Raw genomic sequence first — 18,974 nt, 5'->3', positions numbered from 1 at the left:
AATAATCCTCTAATAGAAGAAATAAATAATATCAAATGGCTTTTCTCAACAGCAGCTCAAATGATTTTAGAAATTAAATGCGAAATACATATATTAAAATTGTTTGAATCTGGAATTATTTCATTCTTAGAAAAATGCCAAACTCAATCATCAGAAGTTCAAATAACATCAAATGGGTTTAATATTTATTACAAACTTAAAAATGTGGAATAGTAGCTTCATTACATGAAATAAATATAAATGCATTCCTACTATTGGAAAACTTAAATTCCACTTGGCCGAAGAGGAAATAAGTAATTTTGAAGAAATGACAAATCTGAGAAAATCATTAATGATCTACAGAATAGGGTACAACTTATTGACAAGTTAACAAAAGTCATTCTGTATTCATTTGCTATACTTTTAGTTATTGTATAAGTTTGGAAAAGAACAAAAACACAAAACAATAGTCCCATAATTGAATTTTCATTAAGTCCTCCACAAGATTATAAATAGCTAGTTTTTCTGTATTTATTTAACTACGAATCATAAAATTAGAAACATATAATTTATAATTTTCATTATGTTTTTCAATAAAAAGGAATTATTTTATCAAGATACAAGTAGAGCTTAAAATTATTGAACTGAAAAAATTTGCTGGCAAAACTTGAACGCATTGTTTTTATAAGATCTAAAATGTTCTGCAAACCTTGCCCTAAATGATCTACTAGTTTTAGATCCAAATGGACATTTTAGATCTTATAAAAACAATAAGTTAGGATTCTCCAATCTTGCAGATCATTTAATAATCAATAAACATTCAATCACCAATTCAGATACAAATTTAAATATAGTAGGAATTATAAAAGGGTGTGATAATAAAAAATATTATATATACAAGTATAGACAAAAGTTTAATTTGATTAATGTACAGACAGAATTTGACGACTTTCTTATCAAAACCGCCTCAGACAATAGCACACATTTATATAATTTCAAATAACTTCAGTTCAGTACTGTATGTGTGGCTAGCCACATGAAAAAAAAATTATTTTTTTAATTTTATATTTTTTAATATTTATGACTATATTTTTATATGTTATAATTTTAATGGTTTAAATTTAATATGTGATTTGAAAGAAAAATTTTAACTGATGAGGGAAAACCTCGAAAGCGCTATTAAAAAAATAAACATAAGATAAGAAGCATAATCAAATTCTGTACTCTTGGTGGTAAACGGTTTTTATACTTTTGTCTGAGATATTAGTACAGAGGGGAATATGAACAAATACAATAACAAAAGAATTGTTTTTGCTAAGTTAAATTATTTATTATTTATTACATATATAAAAATGTAGTGGTATCTGTAGTCTTACTTTTTCACGCAAAAGCTACTAAACCGACAGCTGAAATTTTGCATGAACATAGTTTTTATACCTGTAAAGAACATAGGACTATTACCATTATAAAATGTTTCACTTTTGAAGATGGTCGCCATTTTAATGGCTGCAGTAACAACCAGCTTACATTCCTCACCAATACTAAACTTTATAATGGCCGATCAAATTCAACAGTCACCAGTTGCAGTATTAGAAATTTAATTTTCTACCAAAAAGTTCTCTGTCTTTTCGATATCTTTTTTGATTACTGAGGAAAGCAGCATTAAAGGTACGACGATGCATGGCACAGGATCACCCAACACAGCCACTGCCACTGCGACATAATACTCCAAATTGGCTGTACCTAGCTCTGGTTACTTGACTACTATTTTTAAGATTGGGGCCAACTATTCTGAAAACCGCATATCTCAGACTTCTCAAAGTTTTGAGTCCTGTGCTGAGAAAACTGTTGCTGTTCTAAAGAAATTATAATAGACTGATAGTTTTTATAAATTTACCTAGAATTACTGTTATTCATCAGTATTATTCTCACAAGTATGAAGATAATAAACAAAGTGAGGATCTAAGGGTGAAACCTCCTGACCAGCTAGTTTGTAATATTTTATATATATATATATATACATATATACACACAAAGGAACTTCATCCATTAGTTTGGTGTTTTCTTCTGCTCCAGCAAGCAACAGAATCCATGAAAAATGCCAAAGTCAACCAATGACTTCATAACTCCCCCCAAAATAAAAACTTAACTATCCAACCTGATACTTGCATGGCGCTACAAGCCAGGTTCAGCCCAAATACATAAAACTTTCTAGCAGTGGAGCTATATATCTATTCAAATCAGAACAGCTGAATAATAAAGATGTTAAACTTACACATAACTGGTGCCATTTTTCAATTCAATATCTGTTACTTACAGTTTTTATAGAGAAATATCTCTATTGATTATGACTTAACATGTTATAGTATTCCTAATCAATTAAAAAAAAAACCTTTAACACTTTCTCTATATTACTGTACAAGGGTCATTTGAAAATAAAGCAGAATTTTTTTACATAGGTTTATTGATGTTAGATAAAATTACAAATAAATTACCTATATTTCTACATCGTTCCCTTCAACAGAAATACATTTTCTCCACTGGATAGGTAGCTTTCTGATCCCCTCATCTAAAAAAACAAGATGGCTGCCATAACAACCAATTACACACATAATGCTCAACTGCGGCATCGACTTTGAATCTTTCCCCTCCAAAAGCATCTTTAAGCAAACTAAACATGTAGAAATCAGAGACAGTAACAAGTTTGTACTTGTTTGCAGGTGTTCAAAGAATGTCCAATGAATTTTAGCAAGTCTGAGCTGCTGTATGCAGTCGTGCATTATTGTGAAGGGCATTGCGAATCAGTCGCCAGCTTCATTTTCTGCAATAAGCAGCTCTGACATCATCCAACACTGGCAGTAGTATGCTGCATTTACCATTTTTTGTTCGTGCAGGATATCAATCAGCAGCACACATTTTGAGTCCCAAAATTTTTCCAGCTGACAAGTATTTGTTGGTCTTGATCAGTGTCCCCTCCCGACTTTTCCACCATTCCATACTTCTCTTGCTTTCTGGGGTGTAGTGGTGGATCCATGTTTCATCACAGGTCACAATACGGTCAAAAAATTCCTCTCCTTCCTCAAAAGTCACTGACAAATGTCTTTACAGACAATTCTCTGTACCTTAATGAGAAGACATGGAACTCACCTTATTGAAACTTTGGTGTATTCAAGAGTGTCTGATAATATTGTATGCACATTCCCAACACTCATGCCCACCTCTGATTTCAGTGATAGTTATCATTGTCACTAGTCTACAGACAACATTTGTGACTCATTCTCAAATGCATAATGGCCACTTTGGAATTTTTTGGCCCAATCAAACATTTGAGATTATGACAAGGTAGCATCTCCAAATTGTGCTTGGAGTAAAGTCAAAATTTCAGAGTATTTGACACCTTTGTTGGCAAGAAATCAGACTAAAATTTGATGCACAATGGACAATGGTACCTCCTGCTCAGACATTCTATTACTGACATGGGAATATGACCTACAGGCATGGCTGGCCAGATGCTTCCCTCCACACATTTAACTAACTACTCATAGTGCCCCATCACATTCACTGCTCTTCCTCAGTCCAAGCAGCAAAATTCTGCTTTATTTTTTATGACCCTCATGTAATAAAACATGGTATTTTTATAGCTCCTACTACATAAGTGTGTCAAATTCCTAAATAAACTCAGTTTTTTTATGTACAACGAACAAACGTATTTTGTTGTTGAATTCAATATGTATATGTGAATATACTTTTTATCTTGGATTTTGATTACAAAAATACATGAGTGGCTGCAATCAGTTATCAGATTTATCTCAAAATGGCCTCCAAAATTAGAATTTTATAATAATTATTATGCAATAACAGCATAAGCTATCGAGTTGGTGCAAATGCACTAATGCAAGGTTTACTAAAATATATAAAAATCAATTTTGTAAAAATCAAGTGTAAGACCCCAAAATGGTGGAAAAACTAACTTTTTAATAACTGAAGAAAAAAATGGCATAAAACCATCAAAATGCTAGATAGATAAATTATATTAACTTAGTATTTATAGGATCCCAATAGAGATTTTGTTAGAGATGAATTAATAATTGAGAGAACAGTAATTATAATAAGAATGTTAATTCAGGAAAGTCTTACTAAACTTTTATTGATAAACTGGTTTATTTTTCAAATATTGTTAGTAATAGTTTAATATTTCTCTAACTAAAAGCCTGATTTGTCAAGTAAAATAGTCAGAAAAAACATTATACATAATAGGCCATCCTACTTAAGTTTGCTGTCACAATGCACATCACCCAAAGCTAAAACATTCCCTCATATTTATTACACCAATACAAACAGCTACTTGCCATAAAATAACTGTTTAGAGATTTAATTTTTGACTTTAAGGATGATCAAATGATATGCATACATGATATAGCAGAAATTAAAAATGGATGAATGTAACTAGAAACAGTAAAAATGACTTTACAGCGATGTGATTCTAGAAGCAGTGAATTTAACAATTCAATTTAAAACATTCAGTATACTATTTACATATGAATTAAGATAAGTTTAAATAAGGTAGATAAGTCTAAACTTACCTTACCTACAGGTAAGTATAAAAAATCAAGTACATTAATAAGTAACAAGTACATATTTAGAATTTCAAATCATCATACCCCACTTCATAAATCATCTTACACCATCATTATTTCTACTTTTTTCTATCTTTCAAAAAGTTGCATATTAATATGACAGCATAAACAATTCAATTATTTAATAATTCCAATTTTCACATTTGTTAAGTTAAATAGTTAATAACTCCCACGTAGGATTTCCTCAGGATCACTTAGTTTTCATTCTTTTACGATCTAAAAATCGTAATATATCAGTACACAGTACGACAATTTATCGTGCACATTTGTCTTGAGCACACTGACATTTTCACAATTTTTGAAAAATAGTTGATATTTTTCTAACTAGTTTGCTAACCTCCTACTGGAAGGTGACATCACAATACAATAATCATTTTTGTGCACAAAGCATATGGTCTTTATGATTACAGAATGTGTATGATGTGATGCGGCATATTCCTTGTGAATAATCATCTGGTTTTCAATAGCACAATGGGTGTTTATTGACAAGGTGTACTTTGGAAGCAAATCATATGATTATGTTAAAGAACAATTTTGTGTTTTTTACACGTGTACCTGAGCCAAACAACTCAACATTAAAGCGAATCATAGGCAAGCTTCAGTAGTGACAGAAGAGAAAATGAAAGAGGTACGTGCATTACTTGAACAGCCTCTAAGGAGAAGTTTGCATAAATTATCATCGCAGACAGGAATATCGTATGGGAATGCCCAAAAGGCTGCAAAGAAATTAGGTCTACATGCATACCGAATACATTGCATAGAGGAAATGAACCCCCAGATATTGTTAAAAGAATAAGGTACTGCCAGTGGTTTATCAACCAGGTGGAAAGTAATGGAATGAGCATACTGGATAATGTGTTTTTTAGTGATGACGTGTATGTTCACCTTAGCGGTTACATCAATAGTCAGAACAAAAGATACTGGTCAACACAAAACCCAAACATCTTAAATGAATTGCCACTGTACTTGCAGAAAATAGAGGTTTGGTGTGTAATTTCTCGACAACGAATAGTGGGCCCAATTTTTTTTATGAAACCCTTGACAGTCTGGCATTCAAGGGTATAATTATGCAATCTATAGCTCTTCTCCAGCCTGATGAACACTATTGTTACCTGAAAAAAGTTGAGGCAACCTGCCATACATCCAAAAAACCATGGAATTTTGGAAAGAAATGTTTGGTAATTGCATAATCTCAAAAGATCTGTGATTCCCTCGTTCCCCTGACTTATTGTCACCAGCCAGACTTCTTTCTCTGGGGGTTTTTTGAAAGACATGTATATCAAACAAACCCACATACTACAAGACCCAGAGTGAGCCCCATTAGTCCAGAGATGAATTCCATTAGCCCTGATGTCCTAAGAAGGGTATCAAAAAATATGGTGCAAAGGATTCAGACCCTTTTTTTTAACCTCTGGGACCACCGTTAGGTATTGCTTCGGAGGATGAGATGAATGATTTGTAGCATATGTGAAAATGCCATGCCTGATTGGGATTCGAACCTGGGACTCAAATCAAATGCGAGTATCTCTGAATAGTCCATTATGAATTATAGTGTTAAATTAATATACATGTGTATATACAAAATAGCTATGCAAGTCTATATAAGTGTTTTTATTTTATTTTAAGTTTGCAAGAATTGATACTAAGTTACAATGAAATTTTGTAAGATATGTGTTCTTTGTAAAAGATGAGAATAAAACTATTACTAAAAGAAAAAAAAATATATTTTTTAATTTATTTATTTTAGGTTTTTTTTATAAAGTCCAGATTTTAGTCTCTAATATTAAATAAATGATATTAGTAATATTTAACATTATTTCAATAAATTTGTACAACAGCAAATTGAAGAACATTAGAAATGGAATACTACTTGACAAGGTAAACATAATTTTTGTTTATAAAATAATTTTAAAATGGTAAAAATATACATATTATGTTAGGAAATTTATAAATTATAGAATAAATATTACATGTATAAGATAAATGATAAACAATCTTTATGAAAAAAGTTACTTAAAATTTCAGAAAAATATATCAGTGGTAAAATAATTAATTTTGGAAGAAAATGAACAAGTTAAAAGAAATAAAGTTATGTAAAATCTTACCAAAACAACCTAATGTTATGGTAAATTGGTAGTAGAATGAACAATACTATACTATTTTGAATGAACAATATTATTTCTGCTTTGCAGCAGCGAACCAAAGACAAGAAGGCAAAGGAAATCTCCATCATTCCTTCTTTCATTTGGATGGAATAACTTTAATATAGAGAACGATTGTGACACCTAACATACACATGAGATTACAGTGGTTTTACACAGTAATGCATGTGACAAAAAAAGAATGAATTTTTTTGTCGATACAATAAAAACTGACAAAACTGATATGAAAAGACTATGACAACTCTATAATGTGTTCTATCTATATCATTACATATTAAGATGTACTCCATGATTATTAAGCTTTAAAGCTTTGTTTAATACTGTATGTAGATTTTAAACATAAAAATACATAGCAGAAATACTGAAACAATGAAGAGTAAAATTAAAATCAATTTACAGTAAACCCGGAATAGAAGTGTGAAAGGCATCTCTAACGGACAACTGCAAAGTCAAATAGTCATGTTTAAACTTTTGATGTAGTTTTAGAAATTTTGTCTGTTAATGAAAAGTATCTTTTTTTATAACTTGGTGGTGCATTCTATAATTTATAAAATTTAGCACCAACCACCCACTTAAAATAGTAGTTATCTGCTATTCCAAACCTGATATAGTACTAACAAAGTGTTAAGATAACTGTCTAAACATTCAATAACTTTTAACACCAATTACTCCAGTTAATAAGTCCAGTTTTGCATTTAGTTACAACTTTTTAAAATAACTAATTTTCTCTAAGCTAACTACAACCATCTTATTCAATATGATCATGAAAAAGTACAACTACTTCAATAAGTATGAATTAAAATCACTATATATTTGAAACATCATTAAAACCAAAATAAAAATGAATAAAATCTGACTGGTTTATAAACTTCAATAGGCATAAATGGTTAATGAAAAAAAAAAATTTTTAATACCTATTATAAAATGTATGGTAAATGGTTGAAAAGAAAAAATGAATTAATTAACTAATTAATGACGTATTACATGAGGTGGAGTTTTCATACGTCCTGGAATTTGAGAAACATGTTGAAGTAACCTGCCTGGTTCTGTATGTGATGGCGTTATAACATTTGCGAGTGATTCAACATAAAAATCTTTACTAGAAACTTCAGGAGCACTTGCTAAATTCCATAAATCACATTGCTGAAAGAAAAAATAAAATAAAAATAACACTACTACGAAATGAATAAAAAAAAAAAAAGCATTATAATGAAACAATGTGAACTAGTCCCTAATTAACTACTTATCCACCGAAAACTTGTCTCCAATGGGAATCTTTTATCTCCATGGATATATCATTGAATATTATGTAAATTAAGTGATAATAAAAAGTACATTTTCAGTGCAGTACAAAATGGGAAATTTGTGCTCTTATGTAAAATTAAAAATTAAAAAAATGTTTTTGATTTAATATTTACAATAAAATTCAATTTGTTTCATAAATTGTTTGTAGTATTCTACAAGGGTCATTGAAGAAGAACAGATAAATTACTGTTGTTTAATACTATTTACTTAATACATACATATTTTTCAACATAATACTCAGATACATTTTCACAATTTTACCAATCACTCTCTCTGCTAGTTTTTTTTTATGCCAGCAAAAAGGAAATCTTAATCTCAAGTCTGAGCAAGTTTTATTCATTTGTTTTCATTTCTTTGTTGTAAAATTTGACTCCAATGGTACACCTTGAGAAGACTAAACAAAAACGAAACCTGTATGTAACCAAAAAAAATGAAGTGTATGTAACAGAACCTCCCAACCCAATATTTTAGTGGTTTCAAGTGTTTTTGCTACATGCAAACATAAGTTTTCTTAAGAAAAGACTTCCTTTTTCTCCATAAAGTGTACCTTTATTTTGGTATTGCAAGATACTGGTAATTGAAATTTCAGTTTTAGAAAAAAAATCACAGAATTGGACCTTTAAGATTACAAAGAATTGTTAGCGTCACTTTCCTGGCAGATGGATGGGTTGCTAAATTTTTCAATCAGGTGTAGGAGTTGTTTTCCTGCTTAGATTACAAATCGTATCACAAGTAATTTTCCCCCAAAAAAATTCAGCTCATTTTATCCAAGAGCAGATGTTAAAAGTCGTTTTCTTAAGATTGCAAGTAAATTTTTCTGAATATCTTATGTATGTTTTACAGTTTAATAAGAATAATTGAGTCAACCGCACTGATGTTTACACTAAAGTTTTTAGAAATTTTTTTTCTACTTTATACCACTCATCTCCACAAATAGTTCAGTGATGCAAGATTCCAACCTGGACTTAAAACTTCTAGTCATTACTAATATTGATTACTAGTAAGTTATTCAACCATTTTTAAATTTTTCAATCTATTCTTAAAAAAAATTGCATGTTTGCACAACTTTTATTATACTGTTAGAAAATCCAGAAGTAAATTTTAGATGATTTTATTCTCTCTGAAACTGGAATTCTTAATAAGTACTGTTTTTCAAAATGCACTTGCCTTTTGTATATTGGTTTATGGATAGTCATATACAGAATGTTTCGTTTTAATCACGCCATGCAATTTTCTCATAAAGTAGGCACAATACAATAAAATGAACTAAACAAAAGTTACTCAGATTGGAAGAGGACACCTCATGATGACCTTGTTTCAAGGTTAACACAATTAACACAAATGAAAAAAGCAGGAAATTTTACATTGGAGTATGCAGTCACACATATGACCTTGGACTTTTTTTTGAAGATCATATGGATAATCATCAGAGGTAGTGTTATACAATAGTGTAGTCATTTTTATGCTCTTTCCCATAGTTTGCGGGATAAATGGGCTGGAACATAAATATTCCAGGAATATTGTATGACTTTCAAAAACATGTAAGTTGTATAACACTATCACCCATATAACACTATCTCTGATGGTTAGCTATATGACCTTCAAATAAAGGCTAATGTCATATCTTTGACTACATATTCAATATAAAATTTTCTGCTCTTTTAATTGGCAGGGTAAAAAATCATTCCATTTGAAAAAATTGTCAATTTGAAATAAAATATTGCCAGATGAAAATTATCAAGGTCAAGTTCAAGGTAAAATCCAAGGTCACCTTGAGGTGTTCTCCTCCAATCCGAGTAATTTTTGTTTAGGTCATTTTATTGTATTGTGCGTAGTTTATGAGAAAATTGCCTGGGGCAAATAAAATGATATATATATATATATATATATATATATATATATACACACGAGAGCTATTCAGAAAGTAAGGAACGTTTCCAACTGACGCCACCAATCGCATGTATATTGGTGTGCTCATGCTCGGCACCTCTGTCAGCATCCAGCCATGACAACGGGAAGAACATCTCTGCACTGCCGGTTTTTTTTATATACAAATTTGAAATGTGTGCCAATCGAAAATCCTGCCAGTTGTGAGGTGCGGTCTGTGATTTGTTTTTTGTTGGCAAAAAACTTAAAACCAATAGAAATTCATCGGGAGCTGTGTAAAGTGTACGGGAACAACGTAACGAGTGAAAGTTCTGTAAGGAAGTGGTACATTCAGTTTAAATCGCCGAACAAACGTTCACGATAAAGAGAAGAGTGGATCGTCCGAGCATTGTAACTGACGATCTGGTATCCAAAGTTGACGAAAAGATTTGTGAAAACTGCCGTTTCACAATAACTGAGCTTTCTCTATGTTTCCCACAAGTTTCACGGACTTTATTGTTTGAAATTGTTTCACAGAAGCTAGGCTACCACAAATTTTGTACAAGATGGGTGCCAAAAACGCGTCACTGAGTGGTTAAGATCACAGGTGGCAGAATTCTATGACACAGGAATTTCAAAGCTTGTCCACCACTATGATAAGTGCCTGAATTTGTATGGTGATTATGTTGAAAAGTAGTATTTTGGTTTTCTTTCACATGTATATAATAAAAAGTTTTTCTTGTACTTGGTTTTTTAAAATTCCAAAACGTTCCTTACTTTCTGAATAGCCCTCGTATATATAATTCCATATTTAATTTAATTTTTTTATTACAGGTGCTCATCTCTTTATTTGCTGAATGATGCTTATTTAATTTAAATAAGTAGTAGAACAATCACATTATGAAAAAAAAAATTTTAAGTAAAAAAAAAAACAAGAATTGTAGTATACAGGTACAAAAGGAAAAGGTGGCTCATTTTAACCGTCAAAATATTTCTGTAGCTACAATGTAGAAATACTACATTACTAAAAAGTCACTTCTGTCAGTCATTATAAGCGATAAAATGTAGCATTGCAGGAGAATAAATAAGTCATAATAACCGATATGTCACTAAAATCAATGTAATCACAAACAATATTCATACTTTATTTATGTATTAACGGCATACCAAACCAACCAAGAGAAGTTTTTGGTCACTATATCCGATGTCATTATTTTTTTTGTCACTATAAATGATACTTACTGAATACGTATTAATTTTTAGGTTTTAGAAGCCAGTCTTATTTATTTTACACATTAGGTAATTCAATTCTTGAATAACCGTTTAAACTAAACTATTAACTAGTTAAATAAAATATGATAAAATATAAAAATCCTGAATATATATCAAGTCAACCTTCTTTAGCAATATTATTAATGGTAATAATTACTAAATAAATCTCCTTAAACTCTGCATTAATTCAATTAAATAAATTACTATATATGATGTAATGCCGGTTCTTCCGATCTGATGTTGAACACATAAATATATAATTAAACCTTTATGCACTACTTTCTTCCTACAAGACTTTTTTTACATTAAAATTGCTTTTAAGGCAAGTTATTATTGCTTAGAATTCCTATTTTATAGAAAATAACATTTAAAATAACAATACACCACTCCACATTTCCACAACAAGAGTGATTCAAACCTAAATATTTCTATTTCCACATTCCATCAAAACCCTTTTATTCCTCTGATGTATTTTAATAATAACATGAAATATGTATATATAGTTATACAGCAGCCATTTCCATAAAATTAGAGTATTTATAACAACGGATGTATGAATGTTTGCTTATAGTCTATTTTCCACGTAGCTAACACTGGTCATTTCACCTGCTTTCCATATACAACATTAAGAACTTATTCGATAGATTTGGACCATTGTCTATGTATGCTTTTCATCAAAAAAGAACATGGAAATATTATAAAAGAATTATACATAAAACTAATATTAGTTTACTTATAATCCGGATGAAACCAAAGTTTTCTGGAGGTCTTTAAGAAAAAATATTCAAGTTTATATATACACAGGAATTTTGTATCGAATTGACAATCAAGGAAAAATAAAGTTTTTTGGCATTATTTTTGTAATTGCAGATTGGTAGTCACCAACTTTTGTAAATGACCATAGTAAAAAATAATATAGATTGGCTATTATGGACTACCTGTACTACAGCTTAAAAACAAAACCTGTAATTTTACGAGGTGCCAAAAGTTCAGGGAATTTTACCATAAAAATAAAATAGCTTACCATAACTTATAATTTCCACTGTCTCCTTCAAAGTAATCCCCTTGGGCACTGATACAGTGATCCCAGCGTTTTTCCTGTGATTACATGCATCCCTGGAAGTCTGCAGGTGTAAGTGTTCGAAGCACGTTCTGCATTTCTTCCTGATCTCCTCAATTGTGTTAAAACGACGGCTTTTCAATTGAAATTTTATTTTCAGAAAGAGAAGTCACACGGGGCAAGGTCAGGCGAATAGGATGGGTGGGGAATCATTATTAGTCTCTTTGGAACCCAAGAAGTTCTGAACAGCTAGCGATGTATGCGCGGGCGTGTTGTCATGGTGCAGAACCCAGCTGTTGTTACCCCACAGATCTGATCAGCTGTTGTTACCCCACGTTTGCGCCTACTGCTTTCACGTAACTGCTTCAAAACTTCACAATAGAACATCCCACTGACAGTTTGACCAAGAGGAACGAATTCCTTATGGATAATGCCTTTGATGTCGAAAAAAACAATCACCATGGTCATCACGTTGCTGCGAACTTGGCAGGCTTTTTTTGGCCATGGAGAACTTAGCGACTTCCACTGCGATGACTACTGCTTAGTTTCAGGGTCATACCCGTACACCCATGTCTCATCACCGATTATGATGTTGGAGATGAAGTTAGGGTCATCTCTTGCTGAATTTTTCAATTCACTACAGACAGCTACGTGATTTTGTTTCTGGTCGCTGTTCAACACTCACGGTACAAATTTTGCAGCAATGCGTCTTATGTTCAAAATGCGTTGCATGGACTCATTTGACATCTGTACGATTGCACAAACATCATGGATTGTTTGTCTACGATCTGCAACAATAACCTCTTGCACTTTCGCGATATTTTCTGGTGTTGCGCTTGTTGATGGTCTTCCTGAACGCTCATCGTTGTCGACTGTCGTTCGTCCATCTTTGAATCGTTTGTACCACAAAAAAGTTTTACTTTTATTCATAGCATTGTCACCAAATGCTTTCATAAGCATGCGATGGGTTTCTGCACAAGTTTTTTTAAGCATGAAGCAAAATTTGATACAGGTTCTTTGCTCTTTAAAATCTGTCATTCAGAACTTTGCCAAAGCAGTAAAACACAACGTTACACAACCGCATGAAAGTCAACAATGCAGCCTCTCACCGTCAAAGCTGTTGGAACACTGATTCACAAAGAGTACTGTTAGCCACATCTAGCGGCAGCAGGTCGTACCAGCAATGGTTCGCGCACGAAATTTAAATTCCCCGAACTTTTGGGTAGCACCGCGTACATAACTAAACAATTTTTTCGTGTTGATTTTACAGATTTCTGATTTTATAGGCAAGCTTCTTCCAATTAATCTAATCAAGGAAAGTTTTACTCCATAAACACAATAAATTTTCTGACATACCTCCACAACTGTTTTTTTAAACCTACTGAACTTTTAAAATCGCATGGTTGTAAACTTTTGAATTTAAAAATGCTGTGTTACTTTCTCAAATTATCCCTTGCAAACCGAATTATGAGTATTTGTTACAAATAGAAATAGTGTAGAGTGTCACACCATTATGTCACAATATATCTCACTAGATATATCAACAGTAGATCAACATGTGTAGCTCTATTGTACTTTGCATAGGATAAGATTTATTGTCTCTTCTTAGCTAATTTAAAAATAAAATCCCCTTAATGACAGTTACCCTTCATTAACTCGATTTAATGAATTTCAAATCTATAAATTCCGATGAGTTTATGAAAATAAAACATTTTCATTCAAAATTAAAATAAATTTCTCGCGTAAATAAATTTATTTTATTTTAATTCAATTTATTTATAAATTTAATCCTTTTACAAATTTTGTAATTTTATAAATGGAATCACTCTCTATAAAAAGTGATGTGGGTTTGTTTGTTTGTCATGTGCTTTTTTTGATTTCAGCTGCTATTGGTGCATAGTGGACAAATGATGGTGTGCCGGGTGGCTGCATACATCTCCCTCAACGCGATTCTCTCCCGCTAGAAGCAATCGATTGTCAATTAATTTACAGATTATTTAATACAATTTCTAAGTAGATTATTTTAATTTATATTTTTATTTTATTATTTATTAATTTCATTTATTTAATTTTATTAATAAAAGAAATGTATTTATTAGTTAATATCTAGCAGTAAATAATAGGATTCTTTATTTAGCATGAGACAGCCATTGCACATGGCTCCATCTACAACTCTCTCCCGCTAGAAGCAGTCTGATGTCAATTAATTTACAGATTAATTTCTAACCATAGATTATTTTTATTTATATTTGAATTTTTATTTATTTATTATAATTATTATTTATTAATTTCATTAATAAAAGAAAGGATTTGGTTAATATTTAGCAGTATAAAAAAGTATTTTTTATTTAGCGGGAGAATCATTTGTGCATAGCCACCTGGCGCATCATGCAGTCTGCTCTGCACCAACAGCAGCAGCTGGACTGGCAACTAACACAACCACACACGAATACACATAAGATTAAACAAGATTAAACAAGATGGCATCCTTAAGCCAACTCCCTGTTATTAATATGGCTAGTCTTAAACATTATATTTCTATTAAAAACTATTAAATTCTATACCTACTCACTGCTTAAGTCTATTTTAAATATAAAACACCAAAATTTTAAGGAAAATACTCTCTAAACACTATTTCTTTTCTTAAAATGTTTCTGTAAAACACTTAATATTGTCATAAACATGAGAACACAAACGCATCGAGGGTTCAACGGGCAGAGCCCCCTGGCTAGGTGGTCGGTCCTACGAGCAAAGCAAGCCCGACTAGCTAGTACTATATTAAATCAACAAATTATTGAATTTACTAATTTTTAAAATGTTAATTCTGGTATTTCTATCATTTCTTCTATATTAGTTTTTTTTTTTTTTTAGTAATGTTAAAAATCTGATGTAGGCACTACATGACTTCCTTGTACGCCTATTAAATTACAAATACACATTTTTTTAAAATGAAAAGTACATAAAATTTTATTTCATTTATAATTTCTGTTCTTTTTTGTGGTTATTATTGAATTATTATTTATCATAAAATTTTTTTACAGGCAAAGGTTAATTATTATTAATAAATAAATATATTTAAATTAAAAAAAGAGTTAACGAAAAAAAAAAGAAGGAAATGAAGTCTGATTCAAACCAAGGTGCCTTCCCTTTTTAAGATTCAAATATTTCATTCATTAAAATTTCATTTGGCTATAACTCTGGAACCTATGAAAATAAGTACCACTTATGATATATTGTTGAAAAGCTCTCAATGAGGGCTTACTACTGTAGTTAAGAAAAAGTTCAAAATAAAACTTTTTTGAAATTTTGGGCTGTTTTGGACACTTTTGGTTCAGTCGAAGCAATCAAAACGGGAGGTGCACAACTAGATATTACAAAAGTCCTAAATTCAAAATTTCAACATCCAACGGCTAATAGTTTCTGAGTTATGCAAGGTATATACATAGGTATGTACAGATGTCACATTGAGATTAAGCAAAATGGATTCAGGGATGGTCAAAATGTATATTTCCTTAGAAATTTGAAAACTGAAAGTTTTTGCGATCACAATACTTCCTTTACTTAATACAAGGAAGTAAAAATTTGTATTTCTGTATGCCCTCGCATACTCTAAAAATCATGTTTTAAATTATCAAAAGAAGACAGACCATAAATTAAAAACATACCATATGTATTTTTAATTCATGTAAACTTTTACTGAGACTACCCAATAAAAGTGGTCTCGAAAAAATAAATTGGGATATATATAAATCCAATGGGAAGACATTGGAATTCCCATGACATACAATGTCATGGGAAGAGATACAAAGAGGTTTTACAGGTTGCTTCATTAACTCTACGTTGAATATTTTGTGATGATCTGAATGGCTTATTGATGTTTTAAAAGGTTTTTTCAATGTAATACATTCATGATTATCTATTTTATAATAAAACATTTATTACCACTTATAATCTAATATTAATAAGATTTTAACACTTGAGGCATTTAATTAATTATAGTATACATTATAATTTTTTATTTTGTTTGTATACCACACAGGAAAGTTTATTTTGTATATTTTTACTAAGTTTTTTCCTGTTTTACATTGTAATAAATTCAAATATTTTTTTACTTTCTTTCTCTTACATGCAGCGTTCTCATTATATTTATTAAATGTTTGTTGTATATAGTATTAATAAATTAGTTTTAACCACTTTGAATTATGCAGTGATATGTTCCTGCTTTTTGTATCCTTGGAATATTTTTACAAATAAAAATACGTGGAAATCACAATACTCAAAGAAAATTTATGAGAAAAAAATTTATAAGAAAAGTGATTTGTAATTAATGCAGTTCTCATGGCAGTACTTGAGATACAAGATGTAACAGCAATGAAAGTGAAATCACCGAACTCATGTGTAAACAGTGCAGCTTCACTGTAGATTTGAATCAAGAATTGATTTCAATGGATATAGCGTGCTGACATGCAATAGAAAAATGATTTAAAGAAGAAGACAAAGGAAACTTACTCATAATCTCTCCAACATCTTCAGGTTTAATACATACTACTCCTAAAGATATACTCCATTAAATACCATACAAATTTTGAGAAATTATTGTTACTTGTTAAATACTAGAGATAATTGACATTTATATAAACAAACATACAATATGAAATATTCACAGATAAGATGACATAATCACCCAAAAAAAAATTAGCACACAATTCTTACTTTTTTGCCGATTAGATCTTTAACTCTGTTTGAATCTGTTATTGAGGAATTTAATTTTGCTTAAATCAGCACAGTTTGTTTTAAAAAAAGAATTTTAAGGAAAAATGTAGTAGGGAATACTCATATCACTTTGTGCTCAATACATAGCAGTTACATATACGCTCCCATAAAATTTCAATGGATCGTTATTGAATCTTGGTGGAGTAGACAACTGGTGGAGACGATAAATGTTGATTGTTAGTCGATTAACACTTATTACTTTCTAAATATTCCCATGGCAATTCAATAAACACTATTGTGTAGGTTGCCTACAATAAAAGTATGTCTCCCATTTGTAATAAATTACCACGCACAGTTTGCATCATCATTAAGTTTTTTAACATCTCATTACAAGTAAATCATAAAATTTTAAATAATTTATTGTTAAATCACATTAAATTATATTACTAATATATTTAATTTAATTTACAGGTTCTATCCTTCTGACTGGGGTATGTGAATCGTAAAATCTACGCTTCCATACATCAGTCAATCTAAAAATTTCTCAGGTATATTTATACACAATAATAATAAAAAAGCATGAGAACCCTACCCTTAAATAATTTTTCAACCATTAAACATAGAAAAAAGGAAATTTATCAAATCCTCATACCTTGTAACAATCTACTTTCTCTCAGATTTCAAGTCCCCAGAGAGCAACTCAAACATTTTAAGTGTAAAGGGTATGATTGTGGCACATTTTAAAGGGCACCTGATAAACAAAAATTTTGTTTTACAAGCTATAACTGTGACCAAGATGGTAGTAATTTTGTTTTTCTTGACAGTTATAGTTTCAAACGTGATCTACAGTGCCTCTTAAATAACTACTTACTGTACTGAAATGCTAATAAATAAATTAAATTAAATTTTAGCATATGTTTCTACCTAAACAAAATCAATTTTTTTAATATGAGACCAATAATTAGGGTATGCTGTAGGCCACTTTTAAAATTGGCTGTGAGAAATATTAAAAATAGAAAAAGCCTTTAATTGTTGTTAGATGGCTGCCACTTTGGGTAGGGTTTTCGTAGTGTGAAGTTTTTTAACATTAAATTTTATATTATAAATAATGTATCATAAACCAACCTGACCGTAAAATTTTTGTGTCATCCCCCTCCATGGGAACTTCGGAGTGCAATGATCTTATACCGAAAAATAGGTCATTTGAAGGAGGATGATTTGATAAATTTTATTTTTCTACATTTTATTTTTTTAATAGTATTAATAAATTATAAATACCTTATGATAATGTTTTCGTAACTTAGTAGATTTCGGTGTAGAACTGGCGATGAATTTATGATTATCAATTTCAAAATGATCATCTTCATCCATTAAAACCATAGCCACCTTTTCTGTTACAATTCTTTCACGGTCTTCTTTTGTACGTGTCTGTAATAATGTCAATGGTTTACCACCAGTTGTTTTTTTACCTAATTAAAAAAAAAACCACAATATATTCCACTACAATATGAATGTCATAATAAAATATTAAATATATTTTATAAAAAACATCATAATATTCAATAAAATTTTACTACTTTATCAGGTACTTTTAGTAATTTTTCACCTAAGTTTGTAAACCGTACTTGGATAAACAGATACCCATGGAAAAGTTAATAAAATTATTTTTTATGATTAATAATTAATTAATAAGGTAAATAATTACACCACAGTTGCCTAGTCTAAGGTAGAAAAATTTTTTTTTTTTGTAGAAAATTCATCTGTTGTTTTGCAAATCAAAATTAGGCGTTATGTATTCTTCACCCTACGTGACCTACGTTACCCATAGATTCACCCTTAGTGTCAGTTTTGGGTGGATTCTATTGTTATATTCTAATGTATATGCTTGCATGACAGCTGATTTTAATTTCTTACTGTATTATATTACTTATTATACTGTTTAGTTATATCCTTGCTTTCAAATTATAATTGCATGAATGT

General features: G+C 30.5%; 1 protein-coding gene across 4 annotated transcripts in view; it reads right to left on the bottom strand.

The window, feature by feature from the left end:
• Nucleotides 1–18,974, bottom strand: part of LOC142328912 (disco-interacting protein 2 homolog B-A-like) — a 164,667-nt gene that overhangs the window by 13,094 nt on the left and 132,599 nt on the right. The window contains exons 3-4 of one of the 4 annotated variants that reach the window (XR_012757380.1): nt 18,273–18,463; nt 7,693–7,921 (exon numbers count right to left, since the gene is read on the bottom strand). Coding sequence is in view for 3 of the 4 variants with exons in the window: in XM_075373077.1 (XP_075229192.1) it covers nt 7,763–7,921; nt 18,273–18,374 (261 nt within the window). In the remaining variant the exon portion in view is untranslated. Of the gene's footprint in view, nt 1–7,692; nt 7,922–18,272; nt 18,464–18,974 lie in introns of those variants that run through there. The other 3 variants (XM_075373079.1, XM_075373077.1, XM_075373066.1) reach the window with 3 other exon arrangements.

The sequence above is a fragment of the Lycorma delicatula genome, chromosome 8 (genome assembly GCF_047948215.1).
Source record: "Lycorma delicatula isolate Av1 chromosome 8, ASM4794821v1, whole genome shotgun sequence".
NCBI lineage: Eukaryota > Metazoa > Arthropoda > Insecta > Hemiptera > Fulgoridae > Lycorma > Lycorma delicatula.
This window is presented reverse-complemented; position numbering and strand designations above follow the sequence as displayed.